Source organism: Sylvia atricapilla, chromosome 9, assembly GCF_009819655.1.
Source record: "Sylvia atricapilla isolate bSylAtr1 chromosome 9, bSylAtr1.pri, whole genome shotgun sequence".
Classification (NCBI taxonomy): domain Eukaryota; kingdom Metazoa; phylum Chordata; class Aves; order Passeriformes; family Sylviidae; genus Sylvia; species Sylvia atricapilla.
In genome coordinates, this window is record NC_089148.1 from 5,002,225 (window position 1) to 5,018,838 (window position 16,614).

General features: G+C 48.9%; 1 protein-coding gene across 2 annotated transcripts in view; it reads left to right on the top strand.

Moving 5' to 3' along the window:
* RGL1 (ral guanine nucleotide dissociation stimulator like 1) overlaps positions 1-10,945 on the top strand; it is a 53,751-nt gene extending 42,806 nt beyond the window's left edge. For both annotated transcript variants that reach the window (XM_066324670.1, XM_066324671.1), the window contains exons 9-18: positions 810-894; positions 2,740-2,829; positions 3,987-4,073; positions 4,292-4,324; positions 5,024-5,145; positions 5,466-5,555; positions 6,788-6,971; positions 7,605-7,961; positions 9,026-9,140; positions 9,629-10,945. In XM_066324670.1, the coding sequence (XP_066180767.1) occupies positions 810-894; positions 2,740-2,829; positions 3,987-4,073; positions 4,292-4,324; positions 5,024-5,145; positions 5,466-5,555; positions 6,788-6,971; positions 7,605-7,961; positions 9,026-9,140; positions 9,629-9,726 (1,261 nt within the window). In that variant the 3' untranslated portion in view covers positions 9,727-10,945. The remainder of the gene's footprint in view (positions 1-809; positions 895-2,739; positions 2,830-3,986; positions 4,074-4,291; positions 4,325-5,023; positions 5,146-5,465; positions 5,556-6,787; positions 6,972-7,604; positions 7,962-9,025; positions 9,141-9,628) is intronic.
* The last annotated feature ends 5,669 nt before the right edge of the window (positions 10,946-16,614 follow it).

Below are 16,614 nucleotides of genomic sequence, written 5' to 3' on the forward strand. Positions count from 1 at the left end.
CACCCAGCTCATGCTCACCACTCCCAGGTCACCACGATCTTTGCTTGTTGCCTTCTATCCCATAAAGTTTGAGGAGATCCAGCTTGCTACAAATCCTCTCAGCTCTTCTCCTGGTGCTGATATTTGCATAAAATGTATTCCCAAACTACAAAAGCCAGTATTGAAGATAGTATTTCTTCCAGGGGAACGCTTTATTGTGTTGGTAATATTTACTGCCTGCCCCACAGATGGCAGATGTTGCTGTCTAGAAAAGATGGTGTTCTGCTCATTCAGTTTGGGGAAAGCAGATTTCTTTGTCCTTTGATAAATTAAAATTTCACTGTGCTAGGCAGTATCCTTCTGTATTTCCTCTCCACAGAGGTGGGATTTTCTGCTGCCCTGTGTTTCTGATCAAAATATTGCCTATCCTGTGTTTATAATGTTGGGCAAAAAACTACTACAGTTAAATGCTTCCAGCTTTCTAGAATGCATGGAATAGGGCAAAAATCAAGAACTTGGGATCCCTCTCAGGTGTTTCTCTGTTGATTTGTATCCCCTGACCCATTCTCACACTGCACAGACAGTTCAAAGCCCTGCCCAGGGGCTGCTGATGGTGTTTCTTTGCTGTCAGATAAGGCCAAACTTTACTGGGAACACCAGAATACCCCACCAAGGCTCCCAGGAGATGTGCAGCATCTCAGTGGATGCATTCTGATGCTGTTATCTTTTATAAGTTGAACTGTTAATGATTGATGAGAAAGAAACAGAAGCTTGATTGGATTTTAGAGTGCTTGCTAATGACACAAATGATTTAATCTTCTCCTGTGCAGGGATGTCCTGCTGATGTATGAAGAGCTGTCCGAGATCTTCTCAGACCATGACAATTATCTGACAAGTAGGGAGCTGCTGATGAAGGTGAGAACCAGTGTGAGTTCAAAGCTTGTGATCTCAATGAAATCTGAGGTTTTAACCCTTTTTGAAACCAGCTGCCAAAGCTCATCTCTTCCTCAGGGACCTTATGTGGTGCTTTAGGGAAGAGCAGGCTGTAAAACATGAACTTCTTGCTGGGCTGAGAGTTGGATTTCCTTGTTCCTGGAAGAATCAGTAGCTTCAGCCTGGATAGCCACAACCAACAGGCTTTGGCAGCATGATCTGGGTGGACAGCAGGTCCTGAAGCCCCTCAGCCCATGAGGTCACTGGAACAGTGCCACAGCTTCAGCTGAGGAATCAGTCCAAGATGTTTATCCCACTCTCCTGTACCTTTCTTAGAACTAGGAAGCAGGGCTGGGAATTCTGAAGGAACAGGCTTCCTACTCTCTGTGTGGCCAGATGGACAACAAAGCAGGCTCTGTGTGCAGCAGTTTGACTTCTGCACTCTCCTGGGTGAACCCCAGTAACCTCAGGAGCCTGAAAGGGGTGAGGAAAAATGGCAGGGAAAGGTCACGTTCTGCAAAAGCTAAGGAATGTTTGTGGCAGGTTTTTTCCATTTACATAAAAAAAGTTCCTATAAACTCGCTAACCAGTTCATTCTTTGGCAGTTCTGTCCAGCCAGTCTGGCATTTGTCCCTCAGCCCCTTGCCTTGGCATCTGAAACACTTGTTTTTTGCTCAGGAATGGTGGGTGAACACATTCACATCTGTCAGTCTGTTTTGTTTATCATCAGTTTATCAACATCTGTAGGTAAATTTTTAAGCAGGTGAGACCAAAATAAGCATAGAGGGAAAATGTATGTTCAGAACAGCCTATTTAACTAAGTATTAAAGGACAAAACAACTCAGACTGAGTCCAGAACCCTGGCTCCCAGTAAATCACCCTCCAGCTGCCCTAAGCAGATTTTAAAAACATTTTAGAAGCAGTGAGAGGAGAAAAATCCCACAGAACAGCTAGAACCTCTCCCCTGCTTTTCATCTTGGACCATTTGGAGGATGAATATCCACTGAACCCTCAAAGACTTAGTTTCCCTTTACTATAAATAAGGGAAAGGGAAGTAAGTAAGGGAAGTCATGTTTGACCTTCCTGTCCATCCTGCAAATCCAAGTGTGGAGCAAACAAAATGTCACTGGGAACAGATTGGGTGGCACAGAGAGGGAGCAGTGTTCTCTGCTCCTGAACAGACACTGATAATGATTTGTGACACATCTGTGCAACCACTGGAAGAAACATGTAACTCCAACATCCCCTGTGCATCCAGGGAAATAAAGGTTTAAAGAACTGTGGTGAAATATCTCATCCATTCATAGGAAAGCTGGAGTTGTGGGGATGGAAACATATTCCTTGAATTTCCTGCATGGCTTTGGATTAGGCAGTAAGCCACAGTTGCTGGATCTTGGTGTTGCAGCATAAGAAAAACAACAAAGCAAGACATAAGATGGATATGTTTACTTGTAGCAGGCCTGATGAGGGAATTAACCAGAAATCCTGGTGTCAGGAGTGTTGGGATGGAGCATCTGGACACCTGAAGTATGTCTGAGCTTCTCTGATTTAAACTCCCAAGAGATGTTCAGCAGCACTTGGCTTTGGCCAGAGCCATTCTGCAGAAAAATTCCCTCACAGTCATCCTGGGTGATTTTTGTTACATCAGCATCCAAGTCCCAGGAAATCAACATGTATGTAGACACAAGTGTGTCTGCACAGCAAATATTTGTTGCTGGCTTAACTTGTCTGGTTAATTGTACTTACTATTTTGCATGCATGTCGTTGCCAGTTGACCTACCCCTTGGATCCTCCATTAATTGCCTTTAATTCTCTTTCACCTCACAGGAAGCAACATCCAAGTTTGCAAATCTGGACAGCAGTGAGAAAGAAAATCAGAAAAGGTCACAGAAGCGGCTGCAGCTTCAAAAAAACAAGGTGTGTTGGGGGCTTTCCTTCTGTTTTTGAACTGGCAACATGATTAACTCTTAACTGTTCAATTTTGTAAGAAGCAAAATCTAGAAAGGTCTTCACCAGGGTGAATGGGCAGGAGGGGATTGATGGATATAAACATGTGGTCATCACTTCCAGCTCTTTTGTTTTAGTCCTACAAGAAAGAATTCCATTATCTACCCTTGTTACACTTTGGAGAGAAACACAATTTCCATGTAGTAAAATATGTGCTGCTGTAAATACTGGAGTTCTTGTGATAAAGAAAATTAGCTCTGGCAGAGCAGAAGTCTCATTTACTTTCAAACATGCTGATGAAGCTTCTGACATACCAGCTTGAAAATTACACAGCCTTCTACAGAGATTGCTTTGTAAAATGTGTCTGGGTTCCAGTCTGCTGGTGAAAATGGTTTTTGTCTCAAAGCTGGCAAAGATTTAAAAAAGACAGGGGGAGAGAAATCTGGAATAGGGAGGCAAAAGTGCTGAATATGATTTTTGTCTGTGTATTTGTTTGTCTGGAAAAAATACAGACCCTTCTGGATGGTAGAAACAAGTGTTTCCTTCACAGATGCAGAGCCAGCCTGAACTCTGCAAGTGCTGGCAGTCTGGAAGTTTGAAGTGTGAATAATTAGCATTAAAATGCAGTGGATGGTTGGGGAAGAGGGTCACTTCTTGGAGAGAAAAAAAATTGTGGCTTGATTTGACTTCACTATCACAGGGTATAATCACAGATCATGAAGTAAAAATCCACAGGGATGAAGCAGAAACTGCTCACAGTGGCTGGCCAGGACCATTCCCCAGCTCCTCCTCCCACAGCAGGTGACACAGGGACCCTGTCCCAGGTCCTCAGTGCTTCTCCCAAAGGCAGGGATTCCTGGGGACCCACTGCTGGGAATCAGTGGTGGCAGTACTGTGATGCAGAACTAGTGGGTGATACCTGTGAGAGCATCCTGGTCTCGCTGGAATTGGATTTAAATTCGAGATTATCTAATGAAAATGATGCAATGAAAGAAAACGTAATTATGAGACTGATGTTTGGTTAAGCAGATTACTTTAATTTCATTTTCTTACACAGGAGTGTTCTGGAATTGTAATTATTCTCCTTTTTCAGTTAATTAACCCAGCATTGCTCTGCTCACTTGCAGGGAGTGATGCAAGGCACAGTCCCTTACCTTGGCACCTTCCTCACTGATCTCATAATGCTTGACACGGCCCTTCAGGACTATGTCGAGGTAACTTGGGGCACTTTTTTTGGAACCCTAAATACCCTCCCTGCCTTCCCAACTAAGTTTCTGTATCCTCTCTTTCTGCAGCTCTTAAGATACCTGTTTACAAAAAGAAAAGGGAAGCAATATGCAGTGTTATTTACTAGAACTTGTGTGAATTTTTGTGCATTTATCTCAAGGTACAAGCCTGGCTCTCTCTGATCCCTTCTCTTCCTTTCCAACAGGGTGGCCTGATCAATTTTGAGAAGAGAAGAAGGGTAAGTTGAATGTTCTGTGGTTTTTGGTTTATTGATACCACCTGGGCAAGGGCATTTATCTTTAGCAGCTGAACCAGACCTGGTGGCAAGAGAGCTTTGCTTTCCAGAGCACACAGTTAAGTAAATATGAATATCTTCCTTCTCCTGCAGGAAACTCTTTGTAGGTAAAAGGCTGCAGAGAGCAAACCAGGTACAGAGGACTGAGAAATAAATGCTGTCAGTTCTCTTTTCTAGCCTCATCCTTGTTGGTCAGAGATAAGTAACATCCTGTAGCAGTAAAGGTGCTGGGGTTACCTTGGGCTGAATGAAGTCAGGCCAAATGTCCATCCTGGGGCTTGAAAGCAGACCTGGACTTGGCTTGAGATGGAGCCATTTCCTCCTGTTAGCTGCTCAGTAACCTGCCCTAAACAATCCAGGGTTATTCTGGCAAAGTGCAGTTACAGAAGAGCAGCACACTCTGCTCATGTGCCTTCAGGGTAGCATTTTACATTCCTCTGGACCAAGTGTGAGTGCACATTATGGATCCTAGGGAAAAAAAAACCCTTTATTGTTAGAAAACTGGTTCATGAAATAGTTACTCAACTGAAACTGAACTTCACATCTAGCTAAGTTTGTCCTGGATCCCCTTGTTGTATGTTTTTAGAATATAATAATCTTGTTTTCTAATTAGTCTTTCTACTTGATTATTTCATTTCTTAGGAGTTTGAAGTCATTGCCCAAATCAAGCTCCTGCAATCTTCATGCAACAGCTATTGCTTGATACCAGACCAAAAATTCATCCAGTGGTTCAGGAGGCAGCGACACTTAACAGAGGAGGAGAGGTAGGTCCTGAGTGCAGCTGAGGCCAACCCCTGTTCTCAGCCCACACACACACCTGGCAGGTCATGGCAGGGACAGAGAAATGCTGGAGAGCACTGGGTTTAAAACCTGTTGTAAGGAGGTGAAATATCCCCTTGGCCCTGGTAAAACGCAGGCAGAGCAGTGTTCCCCTTCGTGGCACTGCAGCCTTCTTGAGGTGGGAATAACTGAAGGATTCTTGGATTTCTTGAATGTTGCTGCTGTGAGATGAACAACTAAATGACATTGCACAACTAAAATCACATTGTCTGCAAATATTCACCTGCTGCCTTCTGCCCTGCAGTTACAAACTGTCTCGTGAGGCTGAAGCAGCTGCTGATACCAACATCCTGTCTCCAAAACCCCAGAAGAGCATGGTGAAGAGGATCAGCACGTGAGTATGATGGGGCAGAGGGGTTTTGGGGAGGGAATATGGACCTGGATAACTCAAACAAGCAATGCTCATTTAATGAGCTGCAGAACCTGGCTGGGGATCCAGAACCCTGCTCTGAGGAGAAATGCAGCCTTGTGGCTGAAGCTGTCCCTTTGTGTTGCTAGAAGCAGTCACGAAGATTATTAAATACAGAAGAGACCTTCTTATGATGTCAAAAAAAGGGAACCATTTTAATGCTGGATTATAATTGAGTACCTATTGTGTAATAACTTCACTGAATGCAGCAGGAAAACAGAGTAAATGAGGAATAAGTCTGGTCTAAATTGCTTAGTCTTAATAGATTAGTCTAAATTGCTACAGACACAGAAAAATTCCTTGCAGGATTTTAATATGAAAATTAAGGTTAGGAAAAAGGCATTTGATAGTGAAAACAATCTGCCTTCCAGCTGGAGAAGGAAAAAAAAATCTTGAGGACATGGTCCAATTTGGTGTAATACTACAAAGATTTAACAGGAGGTGGGGAGAGGACAGGGCCATGCAGCTGGACATGGGAAACAAGAGGCTAGCAGGAATGCAGGGAAAGTTGCATGGAGTAAAGCAGAGCTCAAAGACTGAAATAAAAATGTCTGCATTCTGAATGTGTTTTGCAAATGAATACTGTAGAAGAGCAGTGAGTGACACCTCTCTAAGCTGTATTAAATCACTGACTGCATGCTGATGCTCCCTGCTCCTCCTCTTGGTGGGTCAGACCAGCTTCTTTTCTTTGAAACTCCTTTCAAGTCACTTGACCTGCATTTAGAAATGGGTCTTGGAGAGCCTTTAATTTACACTTTATGATCTCCCTATTATGTGCATCTCCAGCCTTCTAGAAAGAACCTGGTACCTGTAGCACCCTCACAGAGGGCAGGGATTGGCAGTGGGGAGAATTTGGCCTTTGAGGCTCTTTTTTTCAATTAAATCAGCCTGAAAATGTGAAGAGACTGAAGGGGAGTGTTGTTCTAGTGGGGCATGAGCTGGTTGTGGCCTTGCAGCTGTGGGCACTCTGGGTCAGGAAGGTTAGCCTGTAACAAAGCCTCTGGACAAACTGTATAAACACCACAGAGGAAATGAAAACAACAGGCCACTCCAAAGAGGGAAAAACTCCAGAATGTAAGAGTTCTGAACCAAGGGACAGCTGTGCTCAGCCCAGCTCTCACTTACTGGCTTTTACGCTTTTTTCTTTTCTATACTAGACTTTTTCTGGGCACTGATGTGTTCACCCCACCCAAAGAACAACCCCCGAAGAGCTCTCCTGTAGGAGGGAGCTCCGGGGAAAGCACGGATTCAGCCAGTGTTTCATCGTGTGAGTTTAATCACTCTGAAAATGAGGACGTGTGTGTGACTCCCGTCTCTAGTCCCGAGGACCCTCTGAAAAAGGTACAGCTGAGGCCTCTGCACGCTGCAGGCACACCCAAGACACTTGCCCAAGGCTCTTGGTCTTGGCTAGGGCATTGGTTTTAGTGAAATGGAGAGAGAAATGTGTAAAAATGGAAGTAATCCAGTCAGGCCACGCTGTTCTGTGTTGCCCCTTCGAGTGGGTTTGTTCCTGAGCAAGGCAGAGGGAGAGAAAGGCAAAGGCTGAGCCGGGGAAGGAAGGGGGCAGTTTCAAGGAGGGTGACAGAGAGGGAGGGGTGTGTGTATTTCCACTTGTGCAAAGGCTCTCACCTGGAGCAGGAGTGCCTGTGACACCCTCTGCTCCTTCCCAGCCGGTCCCAGTTCCTGGCTTGTCGCCTACAGCCTCATGCTGTTCCTTGGATCTGCTGCCACCTCCTGGGCTGCTCTTACTGCGAGGCCAGAGCAGCCCGGGCAGGACAGAAATTGTCATTAAAATGCTGTAATCAATCAAGTGAAGCTCAGGTTTCCTGGAGGCAAGGAATCCCCCTGCCAGCAGGCTGGGCAGAGTGTGGGGGACTGAGGTTTTGTCCGTGCCTTCTGCTTCGTCCCGTTCCTCTGGCACAGTGACACACCAAATGTCCCCTTTGTGACAGCACTTCCCTTTCTGTTGTGCAGATCTCTGGCCACCCCTTATCCTTCTGTTCTCCTGACTCTGCCACGAGAACACCATCCTCAGGGCTGTCATCTTTACCCTCGTTCCTGCTGGCCTCCGGCGACGACAAGAGCTCCGTGGGCTCTGACAAGGGCTACGACTCCGACAAGGGCTCCATCAGCTCCGACAAGGGCTGCAGCTCCAAGGGCTGCAGCTCTGACCCTGCCTCGGGCTCGGACAGTGGCTCCATCCCCAGCAGGGACTCGGTGGCAGGCAGTGCCCCCAGAGCACTGCCCGTGTACAACCGGCAGAGCGACGGCTCCTGCATCATCCGCGTCAGCATGGACGGGCTCCAGGACAGCGTCTACAAGAGCATCCTGGTGAGTGCCACGCCTCTGGCCTCGGCACCTGTGACCATGGGGGTGACTGAACCCGCCACTGGCTTCTGGGAACACCCCTTCAGTGAGCTGGCCCAGCAAACCTGGCTGGAAAGGGAAAACACCATGTGGTGTCATGTGGAATGTGTGCAGCCTGGTAGGAATGAGATGTTTGAAAACAGCTGTAGGGAAGTTTCTGGTCTGGAAATTGAAGTTTGTGTTTTCTCAGAAAGCTCCAGGTGAAGCACTGTGAGCACAGTGAGGTTTTGACATAGGCTGGTACGTTTTCCCTTGAGCAGCTTTCCCCAGGGGCTGGTTTCTGGGAACAGGGAGTTGACAAGCCCTTTAATTCCATAGCTTCTGCCCTTCTGGTGAAGAAGGGAGAATAGACTAGCAGCCCCAGAATTCAGGCATTTCCCTCTCTGCTTATTCCAGACATATCCCAGCAGTGCCACTGGTGCTGGACCATGGATGATGTGGCTTAGCTCAGCTGGGGACCCTCTCAAGGCCTGCTGGGCCTGGGAAAAGCAAATGTGCAGTAGTTCTCAGCACCTTTTGTTCCTGATTTAATGGTCTCACTTCCCCAAATCCAGCAAGTTGTTCCCTGAGGGCCTGATGGATTTGGCTCCTGGTGAGACTGCAGGAGGCTCGGGAGGAGCCCTGTGTGTGCTCCAGATGCACTTGCACAGCACACAGCAAACCCAGGTACAAGGCAGAAAGCTTTCCTTGGATGCCCAAGGCAGCAGCTGGGGCAGGAGCCTGCAGACAGCAGCCGGGGCAGCTGTTCATGGGGGCTTTTGTGGCTGCTGGGAATGAGGTCTCTCAAAGGGAGCAGACACTGGGATTTACTGCTGTCTCTGCTAGGACTGTTGTCTGCCAGCTTGAACTAAAAAGCCAATACCTCCAAATGTCATAAATACAAAGTTTAGTATCTGTCAGCACCTGCCCCTTTGTTACTGACCTGTTTTTTCACTTTTCTGACATCTCTTCCAAGAACAAGGTTTTTGCTGACTGCTGAATCGCAAGAGTGAATGAGAAGAATCTCTCATTGCACCTTATCTTTCCAGATAACCAACCAAGACAGAATTCCTGATGTCACCCAGCGAGCCCTGCTGAAGCACAACCTTGAGCCTGATGCAGTTGAAGATTACGAGCTTGTGCAGGTCATCTCTGAGGACAAAGGTAGGGAAGCAGAACTCTGCTGCTGCCTGGAAAGTTCTGCTGGATTTCAAAGGGAAGAGTAAAATGAGAAGCATTAGAAATGCTGTTGACAGGTCAAAGCTGCCAGTGAGAACCCCCCTGGCTGCTCAGGAGTGGTTTCTGTCAGCACAGCCCCCTTCCCACAGGCAGAGCCAGCTCCTGGGCTGCCAGGCTGACTGTGTGTGTGCCTGGCAGCCATAGAGTGACCTCAGGATCTTGGGTGGGGGTGATGTCCTGCCTCCCTGGGACCAGGCCCTCGGATCCCACCCACGCTCAGCCTTCTCTGAGAGTCTGCCAGGCTGAGCCTGGCCTCCCCCTCCTGCCCTGCTCCCTTTCCTGCAGGAACCTGCTCCCAGGGCTGCTCTGGCACAACAGGGAGATGGCCCTGCCCACACTGTCCTGCTCCCTGTCCTCTCTCAGCTTTCCTGCTGCTGTGCACCCCTCCCACTAACTCTGGCCCCCTTCTGCAGAGCTGGTGTTCCCCCGCGACGCCAACGTGTTCTACGGCATGAACAGCCACGTGAACTTCGACTTCATCCTGCGCAAGAAGGCGGAGCTGGTTGGCTGAGGCTGCCCCTGCCGCCCCCTTGGGGAATCTGTCAGAATTCCCTGTCGAAAATGTGCAATTGGAGCAATGGGCAGCCCTGGTGCGAGGGCTCCGGGCTGCTGCGTTTGTCTTGGAGACGCCCCATGAGCCAACTCTTGTTTGTGAGAAGAGAGTCTCCTTCAAGCCAGTATTATACAGAAGGTCATCTGAACTTATTTTTATAGAACTGAAGCAAGTTCTGAGTATTTTTGCCTGAACCAGCTGAAAACTTTTTGCACTTGTTCTACACCAGAGAATGACCCATTTTGGATCTCGTTTCCAAAGAACTTCAGAATGAATGAACTGCACTTGCCTTGGCATGACCATCATGAATGGGACAAACAGACACTACTTTGTGTTGGATGGAGGTCTTAATGTCCACCTTAAAACAAGGTGGTTTTCCTTGGACTTGGTTAAGCCATGGGCCAGGACTCAATGCCTTTTGTGTGTGCACTCCCATGTGATGGATGGACATGCTCCCACTGTGCAATTCCTCTGCTGGAAATGAACTTTGAACCTCTTGAAAAGCCATAAGTGAGACATTGGATTGTAAGCAGCCCTGACTTGAGACACATGAAATACATACAGTATTTCTGGTTCTGGTGGTAGCACTATGCACCCCTGGGCAGATCTAGGAGTTATTATCCAAACAGAAAGCTTAGGATTGTTGAGGATCATAATAGTTTTATCCATGCCTGGGCCTTTTCCCCCCAGTTCTGTGGCACTAATCTGGAAAACTGGGCTCAGGTAAGTTTTACACTACACTTGGATTTACCACTTCTGTTTACAGGTAGGTAAAACAGACAGACTGCAGGTCTGCTGTACATCCAGGAGTCCTACAGTAGGTCCCCAAGCCTGGTGTAGGTCATTGTCTGAACAATTTATGAATTCCAATTGTTTTTTGTTTAGAGAGAGAAGGAGGGGGGATTGTTACTGAGCCTTAACCTTTGCCCAGAGTTAGGGCAAAACTAGAAGTTCAGTTTTCTCTGCTTTGGGTGTCTGTACAGTGCAGTTCCTTGTGTACATAGCACAGCTCCTAATGTATATAGTACTGCTCACTCAGAGGGTGTAAGGCAGTGTTAAGCAAAACATGAATGTTCTGGGTTTTAAAATTACACTTTCCAAATGTTTATATATGTTATGTTTTTAACTGCTTACCTGTAATCTTGATATGATAAGTATATAAATTGTTTTTCATTAATATTTGCCTGGAATCAGTCAATTTCCTTTTATTAGTGCATGTCAGGGTTGTAACACCACCTCACATCAATTCCCTTGCTGTCACTTTCTTCAACTTCTCCACTTTCACTGTTTAACTTCTCAACAGCAAAGCCAAAGCCCTCCCAGTGCATCAGCCATGCACACAGCCTGTGAGAGGGAAGGATATTGTGTGCTGTTTCTTGAGGTTTCAGCTTAAAGATGTCCGTGATTGGATAGTTTAGATTGGACACCAATTTTATGTCATCATGCAATCGTTCTCCCTCGAGTCACAGAATGATTTCTGAGACTAGATAATACAAAAGAAGTGCTTTTGATTGTTCCCCATTGTCTCAATCGTGGGGTGTTTCCTCCTGCTCTCCCATTCATTACCTTGTTGTGTTTTTCCTCCCTGCACACAGTACGAACATTCAGATAAGCAGTTCACACACTACAGCCCCTTCTGCCATTTCACACATCACTTCAGCACACAAGAGGCTCCTAAAGCTGCCCCAAAGTCTCACACTCAGTCCCTGAACTACAGCTGCCCCGGCCACATAAAGGCCTCTCATGTTACACTAAGGAAGACAAAACAAAGTCCCTGAATCTCATTTTTAAACTACCTCAGGCCAAACACCAGAACCTCACTCCATTTCCTTCAGGATCAATACAATCCACTGGTGGACTTGGACCTTCACATGCCATAGTGAGAGCACCATCCTTCACCCCAAGCAGAGACCAAGCTGGTTCCAAGCAGTCCTACTACAATTAATCATTTTTAGGGCCTGCCACCACAGCCTGCCTTGTGAAGAAGCTGCCAGAAGGATGGTTCAAAGCTGGTGCTCCTGCTCAGTTTTGAAACCTGTAAGCGTGGTGACAGGTCAAAGAATTCTAAAAGAAAGGCCTCATAAAATCAAGTCTGCTCTATCAAATTAACAGCTGGCCTGTCATCTCTTCTGAGTGTAGTTAAGCAATTTGCAAGTTCCCATGTGAAAACAATCTTGGTATGAACGGTTTGCTGACAGAACCACCTGTTCTTGGGTTGAAGAATAAGTGCATCTGTGGAAACAATCTGTTTACAAGACAGTCTGTTTACAGAAGATCTGTTCCATGAGAACCCATAAAGGAACAATGTAAACAGCCTGGATCTTGGCACGTACACACAAATCACCTTCTGTGCAAAAAATGGAGTAGTGTAAGAAAACTACCAGCCAATAGGTGTTGCACACGAGGTCTGTGAAAACTGTGTAAAATATGAATAAATAATTAAAAAATAACTAAAATGTGAATAAGAATTGGCTTTTCCCGCACGAAGAAAAGGCGGTCCCGGCTACCTTACCGCACTCTGCTGGCCCGAGGCGATGGCGGGAGGCGAGGCCGAGCCCGGGAAAGGCCGAGCCGGGAGCCGAGAGACGGAGCAGCAAAAGCCGCCAACGAGGAGCCCGCAGCGAGACGGAATTGAGCGGCCAAGACACAGAGAAAGGCTCCGGCTGCAGCTGCCGGGCCCGGGACGGCACCAAACACACAGAGACAAGGAGCGGGCGGAGCGGGACACGGGCGGGACAGCGCAGGAGCAGGGACAGGGACAGGGACAGACACAGAGACAGACACAGGGACAGAGACAGGGACAGACATAGGGACAGGGACAGGGACACACAGGGACAGGGACAGAGACAGGGACAGGGACAGACACAGGGACAGACACAGGGACAGAGAGAGGGACAGACACAGGGACAGAGACAGGGACAGAGACAGGGACAGAGACAGGGACAGAGACAGGGACGGACACAGGGACGGACACAGGGACAGGGACAGGGACAGACACAGGGACAGGGACAGACGGAGACAGGGACAGACGGAGACAGGGACAGACGGAGACAGGGACAGACGGAGACAGGGACAGGGACAGAGAGAGACACACAGACACAGGGACAGGGACAAACAGAGACAGGGACAAACACAGAGACAAGGACAAGCACAGAGACAGGGACAGACAGAGAGACACACAGACACAAACACAGACACAGGGACAGGGACAAAGAGACAGGGACAAACACAGAGACAGGGACAAACACAGAGACAGGGACAGACGCAGAGACAAACATAGAGACAGACACAGGGACAGACAGAGACAGGGACAAACAGAGACAGGGACAAACACAGAGACAGGGACAAACACACACAAACAGAAACAAAAACACACAGACAAAAACAAACTCAGAAACATACACAGAAGCACACATAGACACAAACACAGAACTCAGACACAAACAGCGCTCCCGGGAGTCGCCGCCCGTGGGGCAGTGACACGGGCCGAAAGCAGCTCAAAGCCCGCGGGGAGCGCGGCCAGACGCGGACACGGGGACACGGGGACACGGGATCTGCAGTCCCGGGGAACACGGCCTCGGGCCGGGCACGGAGCGGCCAAAAAGGAGTGACAAACACGCCGCGGAACATCCGCGCCGCGGAGCGTCACACCCGAAATGCCGCCCATAATCCGCGGGGTAACGCCCAGAGCGAGAGTGTAAAATGGGGGTAAAGCACGGGAAACCCTAGAGCACGAATTTCAGCTGACAAAAAAGCGATAATACGTGTACCGGCACTTATATGTACAAACGGGATAAAACAGGATAAAAGGAAACAAACAGCGCGAGGGTAGATGTAAAAAAACGCCTTTTCTATCGAAAGGTGGGACGAGTGGGGTCAGTTTTTGTGGGCAGCGGCCACAGGGGAAGCTGTGGGAGCCACACAGTCGTTACCGACATGGTATTTTATTAGATTCGTTATAAAATTACAATCTGCTGAAGGGACCGCAGCTGCTGCGGCAAGCGCTCCCTCGCGGGCTCCAGAGCCCTCTCGGTCAGTATCTCCCGTGTCTGCAGGTGTCTCTGTTCCCCCTACCCACGGACGATGGGAAAGTTACCTTTTAACTCCGTTTCCATGTTGAAAAGGCTGTTAAATACCGTTACAGCCACTTTGAACCTGCTCTCACTCTGAGCCGTGCGAAGCCGCGGCCGCGCCAAAGGCCGGGAGGCGGAACCCGAGCCGCCGTGAAATGGTTCCGGCGGGCACCGTGTCCGCTGTGAAATGGTTCCGGTGGGGTACCGTGTCCGCTGTGAAATGGTTCCGGCGGGGCGCCGTGTCCGCAGTGAAATGGTTCCGGCGGGCAGCCGTGTCAGCAGGGAAATGGTTCCGGCGGGGCGCCGTGTCCGCTGTGAAATGGTTCCGGCGGGGCTCCGTGTCCGCTGTGAAATGGTTCCGGCGGGGCGCCGTGTCCGCGGGCGGCGATGGGGGACGGCCGCTCCCGCTCCCCGGTGGCCGCTCCCCGGTGGCCGCTCCCGCTCCCCGGTGGCCGCGGTGGCCGCTCCCGCTCCCCGGTGGCCGCGGCGGCTCCGCGCGGGTGAGTTTTGTCCTGCAGAAGCCCCGGCCCCGGTCGGTTCGCAGCTCCGTACGGGAGCCCATTTCCCGCTCCCGGCTCCTCCCCGGAGCTGGCGGCTCCAATGGCGCTCCCTCGTTCCCTGGTTCCCTCAGTCCCGCCCGGGCTGTGCGCGGGATTTCCGACAGCCCCGGCGGCTCTGCCTCGGCCGGAGCCACAGGCGCTTTGTGCCTTTTTAACCTTCCCTGGATTTGTTTTCGGTGTTTTCCCCCTTTTGCCACACAGAGGGTTTTTGTGTCGCTTTTCCCCTCCCGCGGGGTTCGGGGCAGCCCCGGGAGCTGCGCTCGGCTCCGGCCGCCGCCGCCGCTGCTGCTGCTGCTGCTGCTGCTGCTGCTGAGCCCCGCGGGGTTCGGGGTCTGCAGAGTTCGGGACCTGATCCTCGGTTCTGCAGAGTTCGGGACCTGATCCCTGTGGATCCCATCCCTCGGCTCCCATCCCTGCGGATCCCATCCCTGCGGCTCCCATCCCTGCGGATCCCGTCCCTCGGCTCCCATCCCTCGGCTCCCATCCCTCGGCTCCCATCCCTGCGGATCCCATCCCTCGGCTCCCGTCCCTCGGCTCCCGTCCCTGCGGATCCCATCCCTGCGGATCCCATCCCTCGGCTCCCACCCCTCGGATCCCATCCCTGCGGATCCCATCCCTCGGATCCCATCCCTCGGATCCCATCCCTCGGCTCCCATCCCTCGGCTCCCATCCCTCGGCTCCCATCCCTCGGCTCCCGTCCCTGCGGATCCCCGGTTGCTGTTTCCTTTCCCCGCGGCAGCTGCGAGGTGCCGGCGCCCGGCGTTTCCCGGTCTCTTTCCCTCCTCTCCTTTTCCCCGCTCCAGCGCCGAGGGGGTTCTGAGCGCCTGTTTAATAAAGCTTTCGCATGGTGTTTGTCTGCCTCGAAAACGTGTTGATAGAGGGGTTTTAAAGTTAAATGTGTTTTCTGAGTGAATTAATCTTTACAGTTTTACGGTTGCTGAAGAGATAGAAAGCAGTAAATGCAGTGCCTTATTACCTGTCAAAGATTTCGGCAGAGTCTGATTTCTTTAACAAGAATGTTAACAGATTTGCCAGAGGAAATTACACAAAATACAATCGCGAGAAAATACTCAGCTGTTCCGAGTCTGCCAAATTACACGTTATTATCTGTTCTTTCAGTAACCTTGCACTCTAAAGTCTTACTAAATTTGTTTCCATGAAATTTGCTTCCATGAAATTGGCAGTTGCCATGGGTTTTTCTCCTAACTAAATTACTTACAAGTTTATTATGCTTGTTGCGACTTTTATCCCTCCAGTACCCCATCATGCTGTTATTTCTCTTACGGATTGTTCACCTTTTCTTTTTCCTTTTGTGTTAGTAACAGTAGAAAAAGCTACATCTTGTCTTATCTATACATTTTAATAAATTAAATTCATAGCTAGCCTGTCATCTCTTCTAAGTGTAGTTAAGCAATTTGCAAGTTCCCATGCAAATGCCATCTTGGTATGAACAGTTTGTTAACACAAGCACCTGTTCTTGGGTTGGAAAATAAGTGCCTCTGTGTAAACAGTAAGATCAGTTCCATGAGAACCCATAAAGGAAAAATGTTAACAACCTGAACCTTAGCACATACACACCAATCACCTGACCAAAAAACGTAGTAAGCACCTACCAGCCAATAGGTGCTGCACACGAGGTCTGTGAAAACTGTATATGTCAATAAAGAATTGGCTTCTCCCACATGAAGGAAATGGAGTCTCGGTTAACATCAACAAGATAATGAATAACACTTTATTTAGAGGTGGGAACCTGACCCTTGAAAGAGAAACAATGTATTGGCCAATCGATAGGGAGTTGACCTGTGAAAGATGCAGAATGGAGCTGTTGTTAGCAGGGAGGTGGTATCATGAACCACTGTGGCCTCATCTCACACGCTGGTCACTCGTGACATGATGCTGTAACTGGAAAAATTCCACTCCAGAGGAGGAGATCCAAGGCCTGATTCTGGGGTGGAGGTGGTGAGGAGGACAAAATGCACACCACTTTGATCCAGGGCATGCCCTGAAGGTGCACAGCCTGCCTCCCCTCCTGCCTGAGCACCATGCTCCATTTCCTTCGTACTCAGCAGCTTTTCCTGAATTCAGGAGGCAGTATGTGTTATTTCCTACTGCAACTAATAAATCTGCTATGCAATCACAATAGTTTCTCCAGATTTTTGTGCACAAGCATCCTCCTGAACCTGTAACAAAGGTAAGTACATGGAAAGTGGAAA